General features: G+C 34.6%; 1 protein-coding gene across 1 annotated transcript; it reads right to left on the bottom strand.

Annotated features, from left to right (window-relative positions):
- Window positions 1-71: 71 nt before the first annotated feature.
- Window positions 72-23,444, bottom strand: grap2a (GRB2 related adaptor protein 2a). The gene is given in 9 exon segments (NM_001017756.2): window positions 72-932; window positions 1,774-1,872; window positions 2,172-2,276; window positions 2,535-2,718; window positions 7,428-7,547; window positions 7,674-7,765; window positions 10,235-10,347; window positions 13,477-13,551; window positions 23,322-23,444. Coding segments are annotated over 7 exon segments (855 nt in total). The 5' UTR covers window positions 10,313-10,347; window positions 13,477-13,551; window positions 23,322-23,444; the 3' UTR covers window positions 72-755.
- Window positions 23,445-27,939: the final 4,495 nt, after the last annotated feature.

Here is a 27,939-nt window from a genome sequence, read left to right as displayed (position 1 = left end):
TGGAAATAACAAAGAAAATTTGGGAACAAAGGGTTTTTAGTTTTAAGTATGGCGTTAAAAATAACACTGTATTTTTGAAAGCACTTTTATTCAAGTTCTGTATAACACTGCTGTTATCATGTTTGAGTCTGACATCTTTTCCATCCTGTACAACAAAACAACATGCTTTGTAATAGGCCTGTTTTGACAAATTGTTCGAACTGGTAAAACATATAATTCAATACAAAACGGTAACAAAACCTTGCTAACTGTAAGAACTCCTGTGTTAGTGTGTCCTTTTGAAAACCTAAAATAAAACGCTTTTATAAATGATCAAGGTGATGACAAGTGTCCCAGCAAACACCGAACACTGGCCAAATGTACTCACTAGGCCATAATAACATTTTCTATGTAGGTTGCAAAACCAAACCAACAAAGAATGTTTTGGGAATGTTCTGGCCAACTTTTCCACTACTTGTAAACTGGGGTCATTGTGTATAAATGTACTGTATAATTCAATAATCTGTATCTGGGAGAGTTTGACTAAAAGGAATGGAATGGTATAGTCCTTTCTTCGTACCTTATTTCTAAAATAAAAAAACGGTTATATATATGAAAAAGAGAAGCACGAAAGACTTTGATGAGAAATATCTTTTTCTCAGTTGTCTTCAACAGTTCTGCAGCAGTCTATATGAAATTCATTTGAATTTAATGGACCAGTCCATACATTGTACATGTATTTGACTCTTGGTATGGTGATTCCACACCTTTGAGTATTAGATCTGTTCTGTGTAATTGGCAGGGAAAAGACCACTCCTGCCCCGCAATCGACCTTTCCACCATGACGCATCCGAACGGTCCAGTACTTCAATGATGTCACCGCTATTGAAACCCAATTCATCGTCTTCCTCTGCTGTGAAGTCATATATTGCTCTCACCTGTATGGTTGATCTCTGACACACACACATACACACAAAAACAAACAGTGTCAGTACCATAAAAGATACCAATATTCTCCTGAACTTTGTTCTTCTATAGTCTATCTTTTTTTATTTTATTATATTAATACTATATTATATTACATTATATTCTCTTTTCGGCTTATCCCCTTTATTAATCAGGGGTCGCCACAGCGTAAAGACCGCCAAATTTTGCAGCATATGTTTTACACAGCGAATGCCCTTTTAGCCCCAATGCAACACTGGGAAACACCCATACACTCTTGTATTCACACACATACACTACAGCCAATTAAGCTTATTCAATTCCCCTATAGAGCATGTCTTTGGACTGTGGGGGAAACCGGAGCACCCAGAGGAAACCAACGCCAACACGGGGAGAACATGCAAACTCCACACAGAACCAGTGACCTTCTTGCTGTGAGGTGATCGTGCTACCCACTGCGCCACCGTGACGCCCTATATTATATTATATTATATTATATTATATTATATTATATTATATTATATTATATTATATTATATTATATTATATTATATTATGAAAATAAAATTGACTATCAATATACATGTTAGGTTTCACTAAGAAAACAAGAATAAAAATTGACATATTTCTGACAAAGTAAAACATTTTTTGCACAATTATAAATCTTAAATTCATAGAAACAACAAAATTCCCTCATATCTGTATATACAGTATGTGTTTTTGTCTCAGCTTAGTTTCTGGGACAAGAATATATTTCAACACTGACATTATTGCACACATGACCTTTACAAAAAAAAGTTTACACAAGATCTACACGTCATAAATTTTTCAAGATTTCTGGCATCCTACCGGAGCAGGGGCAGTTTCAGAGGTTCGTCGAGGGGCCGGGCTGTTCTTCCCTTGGTGACCCAGAGTGTTAGATTTCTCCTCAACACTTCCTCTCTTACCCTGAGAAAATTGCACAACTTTACTCATTAGAAAGCTATTTTTTTTCTCGTTAAGCAATATGCATAACAATTGTAATTCTATATTTATCTTAATGACACACTTGTGCACACACACACACATATCATTATATATTCATTATTTATTTAAGCTTAAAATGTTTTAATGGACAGTTGGTTTGCTGAATGGATAGAGGCCTCTGTAATTCAGTTTGAATGGAAACATTAATAATTTAACAAGCATTTTCAGTTTTTAAATGCAAGGTCAGATGGGGCAGAATTTCCCTGCTGACACATTACTACCTTTTGGTTGTGAGTTGGATCTGTTGTGCTGCGGTTTTGTGATGAGGTTTGTGGACTGCCATAGCCACCACCTGGGGGAGGCCGAACTTCTGGCTGACTCTTTATCTGAAAGCGAGGACAATTTTAATCAATTAAAAGTGAAGAATATCCACCATAGCATTTCACTTTTTGATTCTCTTACATCAGCTATTCCTTGAAAAGCTAAAGGGAAATCAGCAGATTCATGAGTGCAAAGAAGATGAACAATTTAATTATTAAGCTTGAGTTCACTGAGTTTGTGCATGAAGTTCTGCATGAACAACAATCTAGAATATTAACAGTAAACGTGCTGTGTTTATTGGTTTAAATCGAGAGATTATTTACAGGCGGGGGTGCCCTTGGCTCATCTCCACTTCCATCCCTAAGAAAGATCTCCTTCTGCTTGGATATAGAGGTGGTCTTGTAGAAGTCCACAAGCTTGTTTAGAGAGGTAAACTTCTCTGTCCACAAATAATAGTGGCCCGATTTGTCCTTCATAACTTTGAAATGTTGCACATCATAATCGTGTCTGTGAACAGAGAGGGATAAAAACAGAACATGAAGTTAGATATAAATAAGTGAATGTGAGATGTTTATTTATATATATATTTATTTATATATATATATAAATTTTTTTTTCAACACATTTATTTCAGGGTCTTTTTAGTCATATGATGGCCTAATATAATAATAAATTCACACATACCTACAGGGTGGCTGCAGCAGGAGGTTTCGAAAACCAGGCGATTCTAATGTCATTACTCGATTGAATGGGCGTTATCAGTGGTTATCAGCTGATAGATATGGGCCAGTTGGGGCTTTCTGCACCTACTTGTAGGCTCATAAGGCTGTTATCATCCATATGGCTGTGGGCGCAGAAGGCCCTACTGACCAATATCCATCACTGATAACACCATTTGATCCCATTTGAGTGATAACATTAGAATCGGGTGAGAAAACAGTGTTCACAACATAATGCTTTAAATATAATAAGAATAAATTCAGATTTGATGAGTTTCACATATTTTCGGTCACGTTACAACAAAATTTCCTTGTGCTTTCAAATTGAGCTACCAAAATGAGATTAGAGTTAAATACAGTTAAATAACCATAAAATGAATTTAGTGAGATACATCGCTGCAGGCACCGGACGTTAACATGATGCACGCCAACGTCGTGGAGACATTGGATTTTGTTTGGAAATGAAAATCGAGTTGACGTCAAAATCAAACACCTCAACAATAATCAACCTAAAATCAACCAAATATCAATGTGTAATCATGTTACACCTTGACGTTGTATCTATCAGACGTTGAATTTTGGTCACTTTCCAACATAACCTAAAATCAACCATTGAACATTTAATGTGAGACAGAGTTTTTTAGATCTTTACATTTGATGGATAATTGATAAAGAATTTTGATCTTTACAAAGAACTTTATAAAACATAATATACTTAAAATTGTTTCAAGATATGTTCTGCCTACTTTTGCTTTGTGTTACTTTAAATAACGATAGGATTCAATTCAAGTTCAGTTGTGCAGTGCTTTCCACAAGTATTACAAGGCCTTTATATTACAAAGCAGCAATGTGTTGTGTATATGGCGGACAGTACAGTATGGTTATTTTTCATTGGATGTGTAATCAATTCAGAGTACTTCATTTCAGTTTCAGTCAAGACTTTTCATTTTATTATGGTAATATTTGATTTGAAATGTTTTTGACTCCTATAAAAAAAGTTTCTTATTCCGGCAACCAGCATAGGGTATATGCAGAAACATGCTAATGGGACTTTTAATTTGCCAGTAACCTGGATTAACCGCTTCCAATGAACTGAATGCCATTGCAAAATCGCAAGATCTCCACTGGCTGAATGAAATCCAATATAAAGTGGGTCTCAGATTGTACAAGAAGCACTGCATTAAATTACATTTTCCCCACCATGTGTTTATAATATAAGCATTTTTTTTTCACCCAAGTATAATCAATGGAGTTTCTACGCTCCTCTGCTAATTCTGACAGGTGCGTGCGAGTAAACGGCTTTTTGTCTCGTTTTACATTTGAGCAACTACATGAATGCCAAAGTCTATTTAACTGATTGTATTTAAATTGCATTAAAACATCGATGCTGTAAAAGGACCCATTTAAAATTGAAAGAAAACTCACAATAAAACGTCAAAAGTTTAAAAAGTTTAAAAGTTTATCAGTATGGGAAGGGAACAACATTAGCTCGGCATATACCCTATTTTGAAATTGGTCAAGACTTGGCAAATCTTTTTTTAAAATATTGTTTACTGATATGAAAGATTTACTGTAAAGCATAATAAACAAATGTATATTTTCAATATACAATCAAAATATATTTTCAACAAATGTACATAAAATGTATAAATGCATATATGATCGCAGGCTGAACTTTCAATTTCATATGGTGGTATTAAAACTGGCTTTCATTTATCTTGTTTACATCTTCAGACACAATTAAAAAGTAGCAATTCAGCCAAAGTCTTTATCCGAAGCAGGTTATTCAAGTTTAATTACGAGTCCTGATGTATTGAATTCCAGCAGGTTTGAATAAACAAGTTAACAAAACCTGCACAACCTTCTCTCTGCACTAGAGGGAACCCTCTCTCATTCTCTCTTTCTCTTTCTCTCTCTCCCTCAGTCTTACAGTGTGACCTACTGTATAGCTGATTTATGAGAGGATGGCTAAAACAAATGGACTGTCTGACCGCTGTAATAAGATGGATGTTATTGATGCATTATTGATGGGGTTTTTCCACAGGCTAGATTCAGTCTGTGCGTGTGTGGGCAGAAGCTCTCATTTGTGAAAGTCTTCCAGCCTCGTGGCCTTAGTGGCAAGAAGACTGACATTAATATTTGTGTGGTTACAGCTTTATAGCATTCAGTGGCCTTCACAAGCTAGCTGAAATATTAGTATTAGGCTAACAAGTCACTTTATATAATTTGTTTTATTTTTGTGCAATATTATTCTAATAGGTGCTTGAGGAAAAGATGAAAAGCCTCCATACTTTTGTGCCTCCCCCAGTCATAAACAATATCACAATATCATTTTTAAAGGGATCTTTCACAGTTATTTTCTTCTCTTTTTTTGATCTGTTTATTAAACTTTTACAGATATAACAAAGTCATTTTACAGGAAAATTTAAACAAATATTATTTCCACCCCAACCATCTAAACAAGATGAAATTACAATTATCTAAGAGAGAAAATAAATGAACAAATAAAGAAATGAATAAAAAATTTGAATAAATTAAAAACTAAAAAAATAATTTTAAAAAATGTAATAAATAATAATAAAAAAAGCTGTAAAGAATACATATATACCTTGATAATTCAATACTACAAACAATTATCCTCAGGTATTTGTACAATGTACTTAATTACATTTGCTTTGCAATTGAAAGGCCCTAAGATTTAGATTTGTATTGCCCTAAGATTTAGACAGTTTGAAGAGATACTGACATGCTCAGAAAAGAAAATTCTAAATTGGTCTCATGTTTCAGAAAAAGCCCTTGTATTGCCATTTATTGTAAACCTGATTTTTACTCATTGCATCTTGCAACCAATTGCCAAAACTCTGGGGAAATCTTTGTTTCTAAATAAAAGAATACACCGTCTTGCTAACAGTGTCAAAAATGCAAGGGTGTTTGCAGTACAGCTCGATAACCCTGCTATATTCTGAGAAAGTCCAAAACGTGCAATAAGAGGTGTCCAGTGTGCATCTTTGAAAATTGATAGCCAAAAAGAAGTGATTGACAGACAAAGCCAAATCATATAGTTGAGGTCAAAAATATGAAACCCCCTGAATTATTAACCCCTGTTTATTTTTTTCCCTAATTTCTGTTTAACGAAGAGAATATGTTTTCAGCACATTTCTAAACATAATAGCTTTAATAACTCATTTCTAATAACTGATTTATTTAATCTTTGCCTTGATGACATATTTTACTAGATATTTTCCAAGACACTTCTACAGTATACTGCTTAAAGTGACATTTAAAGGCTTAACTAAATTAATTTAGTTAACTAGGCAGGTTAGGGTAATTAGGCAAGTTATTGTATAACGATGGTTTGTTCTGTAGACCATCGGAAAAATATATAGCTAAAAGGGGCTAATAATTTTGACCATAAAATGGTATTTAAATAATTAAAAACTGCTTTTATTCTAGCCAAAATATAACAAATAAGACTTTCTCCAGAAGAAAAAATATTATCAGACATATTGTGAAAATTTCCTTGCTCTGTTAAACATCATTTGGGAAATATTTAAAAAAGATTTTTTTAAAAATCAAAGGGGGTTTAATAATTCTGATTTCAACCGTTTTTATTAAGTCTGCAGGTTAAAATGAATTTCTTCATCCTCCAGTTGTTCCATATACCTGTTTGAGTTTCTTTCTTCAGTTAAACACAAAAGAAGATATTTTGCAGAATGTTGGAAACTGATAGTAACAACATAGATACAGTGCTCAGCTTAAATACTGTAATAACACCCCATTTTAGCAAATGAATATTTATTCCATTTCTCAGTGAATAGGAAATATATTTTGACGCATTTGAACAAAACAGATTTATTAAACAGATATATTTATTAAAATAATATTTTAGTTACCGAATATCTTTAGAAATGGAAAGATAATACATTTAAATTCATGCAAAATATTGCAAAAAAATTACAAACTACAAAATTTCGACTACATTTTTAGTTTCTCTTGATTTTTGCTCTTTTTGTTAATTTTGTAAATTTGGGGTACCAGTTTAGACCGTTATTGTAAATTATTTTATCTAATATATACGCACACATATAATATTATAAAGCATTTTATAGAAAATATTAATTTAAATGATGGATTTGTGAGGGGTTTCCTAGTACTGAGTTGTGGCTGAAAGGTCATCCGCTGTGAAATACATATGCTGGACTAGTTGGCTGTTCATTCCTCTGTGGCGACCACTGATAAATAAGGGACTAAGCCAAAGGAAAATGAATGAATGAATGGTTTGTGAGGGATGTACTTATATACTGTATGCTGAGAACTGTATATATATTTTATTCAATGGCTACTGCATTCCATCATCCTTTGTGTTCAATAGAAAACAGAAACTCATAAAGATTTGAAAACTCAAGGGTGAATAAATGTGAATTTTCTTCTTCATCTCTTGAAATTCACACTAAAGTATAAAGTAATTTTGTGACTTTAATAATAATTTTGAGTTACCTGACAGAGATGGAGAAATCTCCAGGTGAACTCTGGCTGCCTCGAATCAGGAAAGCGCCCACCTCTCGAGACATGAGCGTCTCCTCAGCTGATCCGCGACTGGCGCTCTCTTTAAACCAGCTGCAAAAGAATACATTACATTGTTCATTATGATCTATTTACAGATCCCACTATATTAAGTACTGCACGTTCAGTGATTATTTGCATGTGGTGTGCAAAGATTAGTATAATAGTATTGTAGCTTACCTCGGTATCTGCCTGTCAACATAGTTTTTCGGCACATAACCCTCATGGCCATGTAACTCTGCTTTGAACCAATCGTCCTGAGACCCCAGAATCTGTCAAAAAAACAGAAAAACATGCTTTTTAAAAATGACAATTAATATATAAATAAAATCAGAATTATGTCATTATAAGTCAGAATTGTTTAAAAAGATTTTATAAAGTACATTAACAAAATACATATATCACAACAAAACAAAGACAATAAAAGTTGAAATTTTAATATGAAATATTTAAAGTATGAGAAGTCAGAATCAATTGTCATGTTTAGGTCATAAAGGCCACAGACATTTTTATGACCTGACTTGTTTCACCATTTGTGACTTTTGTCATAGTTCATGTAGTAATTGCACAAGTGTGACCAGCCATCAAGTCAAAATACCTAATTATAACATAAAGAACATGATTGTTATCTAATAATTTTAATTATAACTATGACGCATGACTTTGTACCCAATAACATGCATTATTATGATTTTTCATGCTATAAGCAATCCTTTACATGTCGAAGATAAGCTTCCTTACAAATGTGGTTTTACTAAATAGATTTATAGATTTATTATTTAAAGGTGCAGTAGGTGATCTGCCAAAATGCTAACCGTTAGCATAATTTCTTTGAAAACACAGTCCCTCCCCTGCCGTCCAATGCCATGCCGCCTGAAATGACGTGCTTTTTAATCATGTCATTGGCCAAACTTTATACCGAGTATTTTTATAATACTACAATAACGAACAAAAATATCTAGCACGTTTTCAGTTCGGCAGCAAGCAAAACTTGTCATGATGTGTAATATTTCATGCATGTAAGGATCACTGGTCTCACTTTCTCACACGCTTTGTCCTAAAGCGACTCTGCTTAGTGGTTGGCTAATGGCGTGCAGGAATTACACTTATTACTAACCCATAATAGCATGCTATTTCAGACTGAATATTCAAAGTAGCTCGTTGTCACGGTTGCAGGTTTGTGCGCTCTTCCGGAGTGTCTGTTTGATCATGTGGGTTTGTTTTGTTTTTGTTCTCCATGTGTATTTGTTCTGATCACGTGTTATGACGGCACTCAGCTAGCTTGATTAGTCCGCCAGCTGAGGCTCATATTCGTGCCTATATATAGGCGACGTTTTCTGTGTGTCATTGTCAGTTCATTACATGTGCTTATGTGTGCTATCTGTCTGTGCTCAGGACCGTGAGGAGTTTCTACAGGACCCTGTTTTCCTGCCTGATACCTGCCCTGTTTCTCCTAGCCCTAACACCGCACTCATTCCTTGCATTTGTTTTGACTGTGTCAAATAAATACTTTTTGTTCACTCGCACTTGGATCCATCAGAACATTTATTTGAGTGTGACAGCTCGGTAAACGATATAGCGAGCACGTCACAGGTTGTCATTGTTTAAATGTAAACCAATATGAAAATAAAAGCAACTTCCCTCAGTAAAGCAGGCTAGGTGGAATAGTGGTATTTACTTATGTTCTGTTGTTAAACTAAATAAACATCTACATTATCGATGCTGTGAAAGGCCCTTATGAAACTGAAAATAGTCACATCAATCTTTCGCCGGAAGATTTCAGTGGCTGAACAACACTTCTGTGCATATAACCCATTCATAAAACAACTAAATCTACATAAGCTTTGCATGACTAAAATAGTTTTAAACACAACATTACCTGTCTAAAAGACATACTTCAGTCAGGGTGTCGTCCTTCTTCCAGTGTGCAAAAGTAACTTCAATATTGATTCAGGATTTTCAAAAGTTTTGATTCAGCATTTGTTTTTACTGCTGTCACTCTCTGTCTTGTGTGCACATGAACGTGGTATGCGTGCACGTGCAAACGGCGGATCTGCATGAATGGCTGCGCAGATGTACAAATCTACATTTGTTGACAGACAGTTTGGGCTACTTATCAGAATTAAAAATTTAAAATTGGATAAACATTTTTAGTCTTATGCCCTACCCAGAATATTAAAAAAAAACATTCCTTTAGATCATTTACTTTAATCACTACTATTGAATTGTGAAGAGACTTTCAACCAGCATAAAAAAATGAAATAAAAAAAATAAATTTTGTTTAAAGTGTAATTTACAAATTTTGACTGTTCAATAGCTATGCCCATAATGCATTGCCACTGGTTTAGAAAAACTGAGCACCACTCAAAAATGGTTTCAACTTTTGTCCCACAGGCATACCCACATTTACTAGACAGATCACATGACATCTGTCTGGTCACCTCCAACTTTATACCTGTACATATGTGTTTAAAAAGTGTCTAAAATATTTATAAAGTGATCCAGAGTGCCTTGTCCTTTTTTATTTCTTGAGCATCCCAAGATAAATATTTAAGCAAGTCATTTTTACTATGTACAAAATAACAGTCTTATAACCTCAAATAGCAAATGTTTTCGCATTAAATTTTTTTCAAGTGGTGCTCAATGCAATGGCTGCCTCAAACAGTAAAGCCCTGATTTGACGACCTCACAACTAAAGTAAAAGCTTTTTGGTTTGTGCATTTAGGTCATCAGTAACTGACCTTCAGAGTGTCTCCTTTCCTGAAGCTGAGCTCGTCTTCTGCCGTGCCACTGAAGTCATACTTTCCTCTAGCCTCCATTGTGAAAAACTGAGAGGCAGAGCAGAGGACAGGGTCTGCAAATAAGAGATTGAGAGAGGCTGCATGTTAGACAAACCATGATGTCAATAGTAGCAGAAAATGAACAGAAATGTGTTAACCTCAGGCTTGTGAGAGGGAGGAGAGGTCAAACAACTGCTGATGTTCTTGCTGAGCAAATGTGTGCAGCTGTGGTTAGCAGTCTAGTCACAATTGTACGCAATGCAAATGTGCACAAAGCTGAGCATGTTGGCTATAAAAAAGGATCCTCTGTCTTTATTCTGTTTTAAGATTTGGTTAAGTACTGAAGTTTTTAAAGGGGTCAAGGTTAAATTAAGCATAAAATCAGTGGTAGAAAGAATAGAGAAAAATCAAACTCAAATAAAGGCGCCAAATAATGTAGTGCAAGTAAAAGTATCATATATACACTACTGTTACAATTACTACTCAAAATATGAATAAAAATTTGCCCTTCTAATACTCAAGAGTAGTGAGTGTTGTGAAAATGATTGCACCCATACACAAATGTAGCTTACATCAATGCTGCTTTCTTTTAAGGATGTTAAGTTACATTATTTGTCAATCATGGTGGACTATAGATTTAAAATGTGGAATTCATTTAATGTGAAAACACATTACATTAATATCTGCACCTTTAATAACCAGTAAACAGACTGATGCATTTACATGCGGAGCAAAATATGTGTGACCTATTATATGAGGCAAAAATCTAGCTGCGACCAAATGTTAACGCTTATGTTATGCACTTTGAACTCTGATTAACAGTCTACGAGTGTCCTGCAGTTGCTGCTTCAAAACAAGCTTGTGCAACATTTATAGAGCACATACAATTTGTGCATGTATTTGAAAACGTAACATTCTGTAGTGCATTGAGTTATTGTTTAAGACCTTTTGTTGATTATTGTCATCATACAGTAGGCTCATCTGTGACATGCATACTAAACACTCTCTCTGCCATTGCATGTAATGATTTTGCATCTTCTCGGACACTTAATGCTTCTGAGGTCTACATGTGTGCTGCATTTAGAAAGCATCTGTCTTGAGGTCAGTGTTTCTGTTATGTGGTTTTTCTATGCATATCATAGAAAGACTAATTATATTATTTAGCTAGATCTTGTCTATGAGACAAAATAAACTAATTAAATAATGTCTGCAGGTATAAATACAAAAAGAGCAGTAAAAGCACTGATACGGCATTACAAATGTACTCAAGGGAAAGTAAATGTACACATTTTTTTAAAGGGGTGGTCCACTTTGATATCATATTTTAAACTTTAGTTGATGTGTAATGCAGCTGAGTGAACATAAACAACATCTCTGAATGTAATCCGCTCAAAGTTCAATGGAAATGAGACAATGGACATGGCCACTGAAGTGCTGTAATGTTATGGCAGAGAAAGCTTAACTGCCGTTCAAATGCTGCCATTTCCACAGAGCTTGTTCTGTTTATGCATTTGGGCCTCCAAAGGATATGACACAAAGACAGAAGTGCTTACATTTTAATTTTATCTATGTTCCATTCATTCATTTTGTTTTCGGTTTAGTCCCTCTATTAATCAGGGGTCACCACAGTGGAATTAACCGCCAACTTATTCAGCATGTTTTATGCAGTGGATGCCCTTCCAGCTGCAACTCACCACTGGAAAGCATATTTATACACTCATTCACACACATACACTATGGACAATTTTAGCTTACCTAATTCACCTGTACCGCATGTCTTTGGACTTGTGGGGGAAACCAGAGCACCTGGAGGAAACCCACACAAATGCAGGGAGAACATGCAAACTCCACACAGAAATGCCAACTGACCCAGCTGAGGCTCGAACCAGCGACCTTCTTGTTGTGAGGCAAAAGCGCTACCCACTGCGGCATTACGTCATCTAATTATGTTCCAGGGAATTATACATAATATATAGCTCTAGCATTTGACAAAGTTCAGCTTTCAGAATCTCTCCCAGTTCAGTGCTGGGTTCAGCTAACAACTATCAAACAAGGATCAGCTCCAACCATAATAGATAAAGCTGTGGATTGTAAGCCACAACCTGTAAGTATTTGTATTTTTTTTTAATTTATATATTTTATGCATAGTTTCTAGCATTAACAGTATGTTGTAGCAAGAACGTAAACAAGGATGTAAACAATGGGAATGCTGTTTGGCACTGTTAACAATTTAGCTACAAATTAATATTTATCAGTCAAACCGCTGTAAACACTCACAGTCTTCAGCAGAGCTGGAGTGTGTCTATATGCAGCCTCTTTCCCTGTGTTCTACATCTGAAGTAACTAACTCGCAAAAGATATGCGAATGTTACTTACACATGCTTATAACCCGAATATATATGAAAGACACTAGTCAGATTTTATTTTAAAGAGCAGGCGTGAGGTTTAGCTGTGTCCTTTTTAGTTTCTTTCTAAATCAGGCTCGCACTGACACAGTTATATTGACCGAAAGTGTATTTACCCAACGGCAAAGCGCTTGATAGTAGAGGCATGGCGTTTCCTAGTGTAATAGAGCTGATCTGTGAATGACAGCACATTATGTTTGCTGACCAATCAGAGCCTTTTGAGGGAGAGCTTTCGGAGGAACTAGGAAATATGGCGTTTATATATAATTTTTATGTTAGCTGAGTAGCTGTGTATAATTAAAGTAAGATATATGAAAAATGAACATGATTTTTTTTACAAATGAAGCATGAGCACACATTGCTTTGCTTCTTATAAACACAACCAAGCCTTAGAAATACACTCTGGACCACCTCTACTCAGAAAATCATAAAATTAATTTGAGTATTGTAATTTTTTACTTTACACCACAGAATAACATATACAGTCAAGCCCGAAATGATTCATACCCCTGGCAAATTCTGATTTAAAGTCATGTTTATTTAACCTTTTTTATTTAAAAATTTAACCTTGTTTATTTAAGTATTTTTTAAATTATTATTGATGACCCAGACGCCTATTAAAAGATCATAAGATGATTTACAAGAGGCATCATTGTATTTAGGTTTACATTATATTTACATATTTATTATTTACATTTTAACAGAAACTTTATCAGAATTTGCACGGGTATGAATAATTTCGGGATTGACTGTATATTGTTTTAACTCATAATGATAGATCAAGAGGTCAAGCCTTACTATAAAACACTGCTTGTGATCGGAGGATGTCAAGACACTTGTGTAACTGGTTTCAAGAGGCCATCACAGCAACACCTGGAGAACATATGGATTACGTATTATTATTCATAAAAATATTATCAGAAATCCTAATACATGTGGTATCTAATAGATGTGATTTAAAAAAATGTAAGCTATTATATTTTACTGACGTTGTAATCAAATTACTTGATAAACAAAGTGATAACCCTCTTAAAAAGACCATGGTAAACAAAACTTCCCTTCATATTTACAATGGGTGCATAGGAAATTTAATTAAATAACAGAATGTTTTTAACAAAGTTGTTTGATCCTCTTTTTAACCAGATTGGTTGAGCAGTTTCAAATGTCCTCTCTGTTCTGTTCTGAATTGGGCTTTTCAGAGTGAAGAGAAGAGGAAAGGAAAGGATGCTGGTAATGAGGATCATTTCCATCAGGATCAGGAGGAAGGAGAGCGGCAGCAACAGAAGAGGAGGAAACGCAGATTCAATTATATTTAATTACTACAGTATGATGCGTGTTCTTGCCCAAGATGGTGACGATGCTAGAAGACAAGCACGTGAGTGAGAAAGAAAAGTGGTTTTGGGTACTGGAAAAGAGGAACTTTGCAGTATACACTTGAACTATTTGTTAACGGTTTGCAATATAATGATCTAGGCTAAAGGGTTTAGGCGAGCTTAGGCTATATTTAAAGTCATCAGTCATCTTTTAAAGCTTTTGCTGTATGATCCTTGCACTCTTTAAAGTCCATGGTCATTCATTTATGTATGAAGAACAGTGGCGTTTAAATGCTTTTGAATTGTTAACACATGAGAAGTATATGATTGTTAAATGTATTACTAACATTTTTGTTTACTATTAGTAGTCTTATTTTATAACAGTAAAATTACAAAGCTACCATTTATTTTTTGTTTATTCGTTTATTTATTTCACATCAAAACCATAGACTTTCTATTCTAGTGATGAACTTCAAATGCTTCCAATCTATGGAGTGTGGAGAACAGATTGATGTATAATTTTGTATGACGGTTGGTACATTTTCAAAAGTGACAAAAATGTCAGGAGCAGCCAAACATAACCACTCTGAAACACTGAAAATGCTTATCATGAGCAATGATGGGGATAATGCATTACAATTAAAAATATTAATCAATAATGTTAGTGTTACTTTATTAAAAATTTAATGCGAGTTACTTTTTAGTTTAATTCATTAGATTTTACAAAATTAATTGCTGAGTAAAGATTAACGTGGTCATGATGAATCATGCATCCAATCAGAGAATGTGTTTCCCTGCAGGAGCAGACAGAAACGAGGATGTCTTTGGCTGACATTTCGGTCATGGAAGTACTCTCATTATTTTAAACACATTGAAGTAAAGAAAAAGGGGATTTTCTCAATGGAGAGTGATTTTCCTTGACTAGCATTATGTAAAGTACAAAAGTAGCAAACACATTACTTTAAACTTGTATTAATCGATACCAGGAAGTTCTCAGAAGATAACATTAACCTAAATTCAATATTTTGGTGAGCGACACGGTGGCTCAGTGGTTAGCACTGTCACCCCACAGCAAGAAGGTCGCTGGTTCAAGTCCCGGCTGGGTCAGTTGGCATTTCTGTGTGGAGTTTGCATGTTCTCCCCCTGTTGGTGTGGGTTTTCTTAGAGTGCTCCGGTTTCCCCCACAGTCAAAAGTCATGTGTAATAGATGAATTTAATAAACTAAATTGGCAATAGGGTATGAGTGTGAATGAGTGTGTATGGTGTTTCCCAGTACTGGGTTGCAGCTGGAAGGGCATCAGCTGTGTAAAACATACAGTATGTTGGATAAGTTAGTGATTCATTCCACTGTGGCGAACCCTGATAAATAAGCCGAAAAGAAAATGAATGAATTAATAAATATTTAAGTGTGGGTTTTTAAGGTAAATAAAGTGTACAAAATAAAGAAAGAGATCAAGCCTTAGGTAAGGTAAGAAAAAATAACACAAAACTAACTCAAAAGTAACTAAAAACATTACTTACCATAAAAAGTAATTAGATAATGCAACTTGTTACTTTTTATGCTAATGCATTGCTGTCAAAAGTAACTTTTCCCAACAGTGATCATAAGCTGTTTACATAAAGCCATTTGAAAGCTGTGCATTAGATCACATAAGTAATATAATCATAGGTTAACACAGTCTCTGTGTTAAAAGACTAAAATTAAAAAAAGAAGAAAATATGTTACCAGCCATCTGGGAAATAATGTAATGTGCTATTTAAATAATTCTAGTTTACACTCTCAGAAATAAAGGTACACGAGCTGTCACTGGGGTTGTACCTTTTCTTTAAGGGTCCATATTGGTACCCCAAATGGATATATTAATACCTAATAGGTACTAATATGTACCCATGAGGTAATAATATGGATCTTTGAGGTACAAATTTGTACCTTTTGAAAAGGTACCACCCCAGTGACAGCTCGTGTACCTTTATTTCTGAGTGTAGTCCATCATAAAACAGATCACAAAACACAATATTTTGACTTGTGAGCCTTTGTGAACAACAGATTATTTCATTCATGTTTTTTAGAGGATGCCAAAGCAGAATGAACGCCAACTATTCCAGCGGATGCCCTTCCAGCCGCAACCCAGTATTGGGAAACACCCATACACTCTCACAATCACACACTCATACACTACAGACAATTTAGCTTACAATATTCACTTATAGCACATGTCTTTGGACTGTGAGGAGAAACTGGAGCACCCAGAGGAAACCCACACGAACATAAGGAGAACATGCAAACTCTACACAGAAATGCCAACGGACACAGCTGGGACTCGAACCAGCAAACTTGTTATTTAATGTGTATTTATATAGCGCATTTATTGTGTATGGCCATACAACCAAAGCGATTGACAATTATTAGGGTGCTCTCCAAAACGCCACCAGTGTGCAGCATCTTGGAAGATGAGACGGCAGCCAGAGGACAATGGTGCCAGTGCGCTCACCACACACCAGCTATAGGGGGAGTGGAGAGATAGTGATAAAGCCAATTCGGTGGATGGGGATGATTGGAAGGCTATGATGGGGGGCCGATGGAGGGAATTTGGCCAGGACACCAGGGTTACACCCCTACTCTTTACGAGAAGTGCCATGGGATTTTTAATGCCCGGAAAGAGTGAGGACCTTTTGAACACAGGTTGAGCGCCCTCTGCTGGCCTCACTTACACACTTTCCAACAGCAACCTAGCTTTTCCATGTGGTCTCCCATCCAGGTACTGGCCAGGCTCAGCCCTGCTTTGCTTCAATGAGTAACTGGTGTAATGGAAATTCATTTTTAGATGAGCTTTATATGTTAGAAACTTGTCTAAGACTCATTATTACATGTGTGTGTATCTGTGTTCTCCATATGTTCATCATAAAACCTATGTGTACATTTTTATAGATAACTATATTTCTTTAGGTGAAAGCTTTTTCATTATCCTAAGAAGGATGTGTGGTTGTTATGAGCATATCGCACGAACAGCAGAAGACGCCTGACGTAATTGTAGATGAGGCCTTATTGGGAGTTGACCTCGTAAGCAGTACAAACCAGATAAAAGGGTGAACACACTTGGCTTTAGTATCTCACTCTGCAGAAACTGTTGCTGCTGTATGACTGTGATCTTCTTTATAAAGAATAAAACTTGTAAAAGACATCCCGGGTAAGACTTTGTTTCTTGACCACTGAGAGAGCCTCCTTAGAGAAAATAGCCACTACACTGGTCTTGGGCTGAAGGGTGATATGCCTGTGAGGCGACAGTGCTAATCACTTAGCCATAATGCCGCCCAATGGTTGACTTTTCATTCTTATCATACTCTTTTGTCATAATTCGATTTTTTTAGTCATTTTTTCAGTTCAACGTCTTAGTTCTCAACCAAGATTTCAGCTGCCACCTGCGGGCCTTAGGGAACTTCCAAGGGGACTGCAGGTCCAGCATGAATTAAAGGCTGGGCAATTTCTCTAGTGTTATCGATTAATTAGATTTTCGTGTTAAATTTCGATTTTGGTATTTCAATGCTATTTAAATAATGCTCTAGTTACATATTTAAGCAAAAACTAGTATTTTGTTGAAACAAAAACACTTTGAGAACAAGCCACTTTACCATAATTACAGCATACAGTAAATACTGGTAATATTTCAGGCTGTATAGGGGAACAAGGATATTTGGACAACTTTTGTGCCTCAAGTCAAAAAAAAAAGTTTCATTTTCACTTCTCCATTATTAAGAAACACCCATTTCACAACTCAGTGACTGAAAAATGAATGTGGACAGGAACATGTTGATGCATAAATCTATGCATCTTATTATACATGCAGCTGTTTTATAATAAAAAATCATTATGGACAAACAAACTGCTCAATATATTTCTTAAGAACCGTTAAAAAAAAAGACAAATATGATCCTGGACAACAAAACCAGTCATATTTTCTTTAATTGAGATTTATATATCATCTGCTTAAGGTAGATTTCCATCGATGCATAATTTAAGATAAAGTTATATCTGGCTGAGAGACACTGGTGAGTGTTAAAATAAAATCTACATCATGAGAATATTGCCTTTAAAGTAGTGCAAAATAAGTTCCCAGCAGTGTATAGGACCAAGCAAAATGTAAGTTTTGATATATTTACAGTAGGAAATAAATAAGATAAAATAATATTTTTTACTTGATGTTCTGGTGTTTTTTTGCAATAAAAGCAAATTTTTTGACTCATACAATGCTATTCCTACGATAACTGTATAGCTTAACTATTGTGCACTGTTCAAATTTGCTACCTTTTGATGTTAGTAATGAAAACATTCACTAATTTTAACTGCTGTAAAAATGCATTTTTTTTTCAAACTTTGCTTTTGCATAAATCTGTTAATCAACCTCAGTCCTGATCAAAACTACTAAATTGTTTAGAAAATTACAGATTTTTAACTTTTTTTATTGCCAAGTTCACAAGTGATGTCAATGACTTGGTAACTGACGTATTTTCAATATGAAATTAATTGTGTAATGGATTTTTTTTTTTTTTACTTTTATCACAGTCTCGGACATGTGAACGATTAGTGACAATATTGGCTTTGATGCATTGTTAGATTTTCATTTTTTCTCCCTAATTTAATGTTGGTTTTGCCCCATTGACCTATTATAACAACATTTGATGGTGCAGAAATATACAGTCTTTGTTTTTGCTTACTCCATGTAGTTCTGAGAACTGAGATGCATATTTTCATTTTCTTATACACATCAAGTGCGCTAGGGTCACTCTCAGACACTCACAGACACACATACACACACTTTAATTTGCTGTTATACTCATACCTGCCAACACTCCCATTTTCCCAGGAGTCTCCCGTATTTCAGACTCATCTCTGAAACTAAGGTTTTTTTTTTTTTGTTTTTTTTTTGCACAGGCTCATCTAAAAGGTTATTGGTGCTAAGTGATGATCAACAGTAAAAATTAAAAATTAGACCTCTTCCCAACAGGGAAAACCACCAAAAATCAAACATACATAATTATATGGTGTCATGGTTTTGTAATAAAAAAATGTGGTCATAATGGAATGTTTGCTAAAAGATAAAAGTCCATTCCATAATTACTTTTCTTATTGAAAACACGTCATTTTTTTTTTTTCACCAAATCAGTGACGTCATTTATGAATTTGGCAATTAAAGAGTTAAAATCCTGTTATGTTTTGATCAGGACTGAGGTTGATAAACAGATTTGTGCAAAAAACTTTATCTGATGCATTTTTACAGCAGTTTAATTCAGATAATGTTTTCACCTCTAACATAACAAAAGGGTAGTAAATTTGCCTAGTGTATTGTTGAGTTTTTTTCTTTTTTTTTTAAATCAAAGCATTTTCTCAAAATATGTGTCAAAATAAGATTTGTCACCAAAAATCATTCTTCTAGCTGAAACACAGACAACGTAATAGTCAAATCAAGACTCAAAATCACACCAGAGTGGATAAAAACATCCCAAACAGTAAATAAAGGTTAATACTTTTTAAGACTTAAGATTTTTAACACTTCACAGTGTTTTAGGCCTACAACTGTTTAGGAATAAAGTACTTGATGTTTAAATCAATTACATGTACATCATGTCTCCTGGATTGATAATAAATTCTCCAATCATGAGCAGAAAAAAAAAATGTCAATGTCTTAATTCTATCAGTCAATCTCAATTGCTATTTGTGGCATTTTACTGTACATGCTATTTTAGGCCATCCACACACTGGTATGCAGTGTCCTACTCTACTGACTTAGCTTTCGATGTCATCTATTTCAATTTGTCACCTCTAGATTACACTGAGCTGCATCTGAGACACAGATCTGAAGTCATCCTTTCCTCCCTCTCCCCCCTCTGGCCTTATGAAAAAAGAAAATGCTTCTCAGATGAGCAGCGATTTGATCTGTCAGTCATGCTAATGTGCTCTGTCACTTCCAAAGTGCTCAGTTATCTCTCCCTAAATTGAGCTCCCCCTGCTGTACCCCACACTGAGACAACGAGAACACAAAGACACATGTTCAAAAAGCAACACATTCCCATTAAATTGAGTGCTAAGTGTGAAATCCATTATAATTAGCAACCCAATTTATTCCCTGACTGCAAACACTACAGAAACGCTATCTGTTCACTGTTCGGTGACACAATTAGCCAAGTTTATGCAGAGGAAAGCTGTCTTGTTTTGGTTTTGTGGATTAATCTGACCTAATTTGAATATGAAAGAAAAATGAGAGCGATTGCATTTAGTGAATGCACCAGAATGTCTTCTTTGCAGAAATAATTTTAATAAAGATTATCAAAAGCCCATGGCAAAAATGTCCATTCAAAACCTACTTTAAATATAATAAAAAACATTACAAGGTATAATAAATACAATGCTTGAGACTTACTTGATCACAGCAAACAATTTTGTGCTTAATAGACATCTAACAGGCATCTAAACATAGGCAGCTTGGCTAAAACAAGATAAAACTTCGGCTGTCAGTGAAAATCTAATAGACATCTAAGAATATCCCAAAACTAGACTAGTCGTCAAATAGACAGATTAGACAGACTTCGTATGGGCAGTCATTCATTTCAGTTTATTTGATGACTAGTCTTGTTTTGGCTTATTCTTAGACATCTATTAGATTTTCACTGACAGCCTAAATTTAGCCTTGTTTTAGCCAAGATGACTGTCAAATGTTCTCGCTTTATTGATTATCAGTATGCTCTTGTCTCGGATCAAATCAAATCATATTGGAGAGCTTGAACATACACACACAAAAAAAAAAGAAAAAAAAAGACTTTTGCTGCTTGTTCAAACTAAACTGTTTTTAAAACTAAAAATCTGCTATTTTACTTTTTTTTTTCCAGCAGCTGGGGTGCTGGAATTTTTTTTTTTTTAAATAACGGCCATTAAATTACTGACATTTACTGTGAAATAAAAAACAGTAAATTACAGAAATTTACCAGAAATTTAAACTTAAGGAAATTTCTGTAATTTAACGTTCATTATTTTATGGTAAATGTCTGTAATTTACCGTCTGTTTAATTTTTTTAAGGCTAATTTAACGGCACCCCAGCTGCCAGAAAAAACAGTGTACCTGAGTTTTTTACAGTGTACCTGAGTTGAAACAGCACAATACTTAAGTTTTTGGGGACAACTTAACTGTGTTATGTTCAGTCGACTTATGATTGTTAAAATGATCAAGTAAACTTAATCGATTTGTATTGGGTCAATATGAAGAAATTGTGTGAAACCCAGAATTTTTTTAAAGTGTAGGGGTATTTAGTTCAAGCTTCTGTAGTTAAAATAAATACTACAACATTTTGTAGTTAAATGTCAATAAAAATATATTTTAAAAAATCATAGTATTTAGTCTCTACTACACTTTATCTGTACTCTGCACTGTAAAAATATCTGTTAATTAACAGTTTCCGAATTTTCTGTTTATTTACGGTTGTGAATTGATGTTGAAAATTCTACTCTTCAGTTTAACAAAGTAACTTTTGTTGACATTTAAATAGTTTTAGACAAGAAGTAATATAAGTAATAAGAAGTTTAAGAAGTAATATATAGAGAACTAAGTTTGTGAAATAACAGAACCTGGGAGTTTATTACCAGGTTTTTGCAGCATAATATACAACACCAACCCAAAAGACCAAGGTTCCATAGTGCAATTCAAAAGCCTAAATAAGTGGGGTAAAAACATGAATCATAAAATACGGAAAAACTGTCAATTTACAGATATTTTTTTACAGTGTGTACTTTCTATAATCTATACTTTTACTGTACAAATATGCGTTCTTTATTATATGCCAGACTCTGTCAAACCCATGTATAATATCATGGCTGAAATAATATGAAAATATTAATTATTAAAAATGCTAATGTAATGACTGCATTTGTTATCATTTTTAAGAAGTATATGTCCTTGAAATGCAGGCCTCTGGGTTCATGCAAACATTAGCAAATCGATTCAGTCATTACTAGGAAGACAGAAAAACAAAAAAGCCATTTTACACAGAAAGCTGATTTGACTGCTGTGACAGAGGGAAGCTGTTTCTTGAATAAACACTGAGCTTTAGTCCAATTCCCTCGATAGATAGTCTCTTTGTGTTACTGCATGTGCAGAGGCTCAGTGCTTTTGCAAATGTAAGCTTTGGGAAGGATTGCGCTGACTTACTACCGAACGTAAAAGCAAAGCACATTTAAATGTTGCAATTTGTATTTTGAGAATTAATACTGATATTGCGATGACATTACGATTACAACTTTGCATTTTTAGAAATGGGGAAACTGGTGTGGGAAAGAGCTTCTGTCGTAGGCTTAACATTCAATATCAGACCTTCCTTCACTGTAAAAAAAATGCTGGGTTCCACCACAAAATCTCTTCTTGTCAAGTTAACTCAATGGCTTTTACAACTTAAGGTTGATTGAACATAAAACAATTAAGGTGTCCCAAAAAAAAAAAAAAAACATAAAGAATTGGTCTGAGTTTGAAGAAGCAGCAAAAATATTCTATGTGTGTTTGTTTTAGATATAGTAGCCAATATCTATGTACCAATCAGTATCTATCTATCTAGATAGATAGATAGATAGATAGATAGATAGATAGATAGATAGATAGATAGATAGATAGATAGATAGATAGATAGATAGATAGATAGATAGATAGATAGATAGATAGATAGGATTCATCCACTTCTTTAATAACATGTTAAAATAACATGGTTAAGTTTTATTACTTTGAATCAAATTAACCTTGTAATTTTAACTTAAATGACCTTAAATTGGTTTAAAAAAGCTTCTTTAAGCATATTAAGCTGACACATAATAAATATATTCTAATAAATTATTATTAATATTAAAACATGTTTTCATAAACGATCATATAAGATTTGTTGTGTGTACACTGTTCAATATTCCTAGAGTAGGCCTAATAGCAAATTTATAAAAACTTGGAACTATAGAAAAAATTAAGAAAAATAAATCTATTTAATAATTTGTACAAAATATAAGCAGGTTTTACTATCCATTAATTAACATAACACTAATGTGTAGGCTGATGTTTATTTGATACATAAAGTATACCTATGCAAATTCACACATTAAATCAGGAGTTTTGATATCAGCTGTAAACATGAATTGATAAAGGTTGTAGAGCTAAGGCGCACGATGATTGAACAAGCCCCCGAGTGTTACAGCGCGCACACGCTATGTGAACCAACTGTGAAACAACTTCACACATCTATTTCTGGTCTCAGCAGTTTTCAGTCTTTTGAACAAACTATGTGGAAAAAAAAATCTAATTACTTTACCTGTTACCGCTGTGTCGCTGTTTAGCAACAAAGATAAGAAACCTCCAGCAGATAAACTGCCACCTCCTTGGTGTCTCACCCTCAATTCTTCTACCGCTACCTGCATGCGCGTGCCCGTGTATAGCTGCTTTGGCACACCAACAGCCCACAAGAGGAGGGAAAATGAGCATAACTTTGACTCCGCCCTGAAGAAGGCTGGAAGTCTGCAGATCATACTTGTGTTAGTATTTGAAATATTCACTGTTAAGTGGGGTTTTTAAGTTATTATTATTATTTTTTGTTTGATTGTTTTAAATATAGCCGCTTTTTTCGTTCTATATAAATTGAACCGTGTTTTGGTGTCACGATTATAAAGTAAAAATGTTTTAAACAATTTATTACGATTTAATTACATGTATATATTAGAAAAAAAAAGTTATTAAAAAATGCTAAATTGAAACGTTTTAGAGTCCAAGTCTTAAATTTAGTCATGTTATTTTGATACTATATGTACGGTATATATAACATCATACTGTGGGTAGTCCAACATCTAACTTTTTAACACAGATGAAACGGCCATTTTTTTTGCAGTTCTGTAGCAAAGCATGCAGCAGGAAGCATGAAAAGAACTTTCTGGTAGTAAGTGGTTTCTCTCTCTCTCTCTCTCTCTCTCTCTCTCTCTCTCTCTCGCACACTAAACAAGAATACATGCCTGTATATGCATTTATCAACAACCAAAACATTTAAAATATGGAATATAAAGAATCTGCTTCTGGTTTAGGTTTAATCTTGTCCAAGTTTTAAGTCACATAATGTGCTCGTGAAATATTTTGAGCAGGATCGAGACCTCCTGATCAAACCTTTTTTTTTTTTTTTTTGCACCTGCAGTAACCAGCCCAACACCTCAAGCCACAAATAACGTTTCTACATGACAAAACAGTTTTACCATGTCGTGTTTTACCAAGTTAGTTTTTTTAATCAACATTTTAAAACCACAAAGAGAACTAAGAGTGAATTCATTTTTTTTAAATAATAAAACCTCTTGCTCTCTACAAATCATACCTTATCAGAGACATTGTATACTACTTGACAAAAGTCATGTCGCCTATCCAAGTTTTTTTTAATTCAATTTACCTTTTTTTTTTTTTTTGTATAGCACTTTTACATTGTAGATTGTGTCACTTAACAGAAATAATGTACAGTATAGAATATAAAGTCATGGTGCAGTGGAAAAAGAATTAATATTGTGAGTGACTCCCATGAGCTTGGAGGACTGCATTTATACATATCTGCAATGACTTGAATAACTTATAAATAAAGTCAACTGGAATGGCAAAGAAAGCATTCTTGCAGGACTCCCAGAATTCATCGAGATTCTTTGGATTCACTCCTTAATCTTACAAAGACATGCTCAATAATGTTCAGATTTGGGGACCAGGCTGGCCAATCCTGGAACTTTGATGTGGAGGCTGAAGTATGAGAAGGAGGGCTATCCTGCTGATCAAATGGAAGCTCCAGCTTCTCCTGTGGTTTGTAATGCAATGGGCAGCACAAATGTCTTGATACCTCAGGCTGTTGATGTTTCCATCCACTCTGCAGATCTCTCATATGCCCCCAAACTGTATGTAACCCCATGATTTCTTCTTCACCAAAATTAACTGACTTCTGTGAGAATCTTGGGTCAATGTGGGATCCAAGCAAGTCTTCTGCAGTAAAAATCAGTGCAAGGCACCCAAAAAAATATTCACATGGTTAATCCTTTAAAAAAAAGCTGCGTGTGTTTTTTTTTTTTTTAAAGGATTAGCCATGACTTTTTGTGTCATGTCTTAAGCTTAAATGTTGCCTGTTGTTGTTACTACTGTATATGTATGCTTAGTGTTGCGTTGTGTCATGAATCAGCACTCTTAACTGCAAACCAAATCTATATTTGATACTAATTAATTAACCTGTGTTTATTTACAAAACACTGTTACATAGACTTCCTGTTACATTGTGACCCCTTATTTCCAATCCCTCTGGGGGGGGAAAAATTTGTTGTTTTATATCCAAGTGCATTTTAGATGTGGTAACTTTTTTCTAAGTCTCCTCTCTGACAAATATCCTTCCTTATCTGTCAATAATTAAGTTAAGCTTCCTGACTGAACAGAGATTGTGACCTCAGACAGGTCAGAATGCAGAAGTGAATGGGAATCCGCTGCTACATCCTGACTAACTGTTAAATAATTACTGTCCAGCATATTACTGTTCAAAGACAAATCATTATGGTTCGCTCACTCAAATATCGCAAGACACAAGGAATTAAACATCTTTTTAAACATGACTTTCTGGTTTGGTTTCATTCAAAAAAATAACATCAACCCTTTCAAGCAATAAATCAGACAGAAATCTTAAGGTTACAACCGCATATGCTTGCATAACCGCGGCGAGTTAATGAGTCATTTAACTGTTGAGTCAATATAGCAGGTTTTTTTACGGTACATGCAGTGAAAAATTGAATACTAAAGATCTTTACGCTGCACTCCTTCAAACTGAGTTTGTAAGTTAGAGTCTGAAGTCTATCACTTCTATCAGCACATGATTTGCTTCATGACTAAGATCGCTCTGTGATAACACTAGTCAGAACATGATTTTTAAATTCTGCACAGAATAAGGCTCAGGATGAAGTCTTTTTCTTGACTTGAGTCACAGATTTTGAAATGAATAAAGTATAGTTGTTTTATAATTATCTATTAATATTTTTTTTACATTTATTCTTAAACAAAATTAACTTTCTATTTAACATTGTCAAAAGAAGTAGCACTTGTTATGATTCTTTGTATTTTAATGCATGGTGAAATCAATCTTACACTGTGCATTTAGTGCTTGAAAATCAGTTCCTGTTGTGATACCTGACAGAGTTATTATCTCAATAACATCTCCGCTTAAATTTTTCTGCCTCTTTCCGTTCCTCTGTGGGAACCACAAGACATCAGCTTTTAGTAGAGCAAACTTAAACTAATGTGTGGCAGTAATACTGGATTGGAAGAAGTTTATTATCACTTCACTACCTCCTGGCTATCGGTCTATTACTGGCCAGCAGATGCAGTTTGTATGACATGCATGAGAGAGAGAGGAAGAGAGATAAATTTACTACTGTAATATATGTAAATACAGATTTACATTAGTTGAAATGCCACTATATACATGATTTAAATCACATATAAACCTGTTATTTATGGCAATAAATTTGCTTATGCAGTTTACGTAGCAGAGCTTATTCAGTCCTAAATCTAATGGACTGGAATAGGTAAATATGATTTAGCACTGACTACATTATTTTTTTAATTCTCTTGATCTGTAAAGGATTTTTGCTGGATCTGGCAGCTTTAAGAAGGATGTTCTCCTATAGATATAGAAATCCTGACAGCTTACTTTACTAGTTTACTTTTAATCCACACTGGTTCCTTTTCTACATCCATCCAGTCACCTTTAGTGTAAAAAACATAATTATTCTAATGCAAAAATTTAACAAATGTTAACAAATGCTTTGGTGACCAGAATATTCAGAATAACAGCATTTATTCAAACCAGAAATCATCTGCAACATAATAAATGTATTTCTGGTTACATTTCATTTATGTGTAATCATTTAGGTGTCCTTGATGAATAAGTGAAGTAAGTTTATAATTTATAAGCTATTTTTGATAGATCATGTGCTCATGATTGACCATGGCTGGTCCTGCATTAGCTATCACATGATTTACCAATCTGATGATTCCAATTGAACATAAATAACCAGATTTTCTTACCTTAGTCATTTTGCCTTGAAGAATCCCCCCATCCACCCCTATTGCTCCCCCTCTTTCCTAGACTAATCCAGGACAGGGCAGCACATCGGCTCAGTGGTTAACACTGTTGCCTCACAGTAAGAAGGTCACTGCGAGTCCCAGCTGGGCCAGTTGGCATTTCTGTGTGGAGTTTACATGTTCTCGCTGTGCTTGTGTGGGTTTCCTCCGGGTTCTCAGTTTTCCTCCCACAGTCCAAAGACATGCAGTATAAGTGGATTCAATAAACCAAATTGGCACAGCACATTGTTACAAACAGTACAGTGTTTTAGTACTGAGCATTCACCGCATAACCGTAAGTTGGTATATTTGGTGGTTCATTCCACTGTGGCAACCCCTAATTATCACGGAATAGGCTGAGCGAACAAATTCAGGGCAGCTCTCAGGACCTGAGCTCAGACTCTCCTTTCTCCCAATGAAACGGGAGGGAGCACAGGGCTCAAGGATCCTCTAAGCTCAGGGTTCTCCCCAGGACAGCATGCCAATTATGCTTTATTATCAATCAGCAGCTAAGTGTGAACTTTAGAAAAGCCTTTCTAAATGAAAAATTTTTTTTTTTGAATAATAGAGGATATATCATATTTGATATGTTCACAAAAGCTTTTCAACATGGACTATAATAAGAATTGTTTCTTGAGCAGCAAATCAGCATTTTAGAATGATTTTTGAAAGATAAAAATAATTCATTAATTCACTTTCTCTTCGGCTTAGTCAATTTATATATGTATATATATATATATATATATATATATATATATATATATATATATATATATATATATATATATATATTAGGGATGTAACGGTATCAGAAT

This window comes from Danio rerio, chromosome 3 (assembly GCF_049306965.1).
Source record: "Danio rerio strain Tuebingen ecotype United States chromosome 3, GRCz12tu, whole genome shotgun sequence".
In the NCBI taxonomy this organism is placed as follows: Eukaryota; Metazoa; Chordata; class Actinopteri; order Cypriniformes; family Danionidae; genus Danio; species Danio rerio.
The sequence above is the reverse complement of the archived record's forward strand: the minus strand, read 5'-3'. Positions and strand labels throughout refer to the sequence as shown.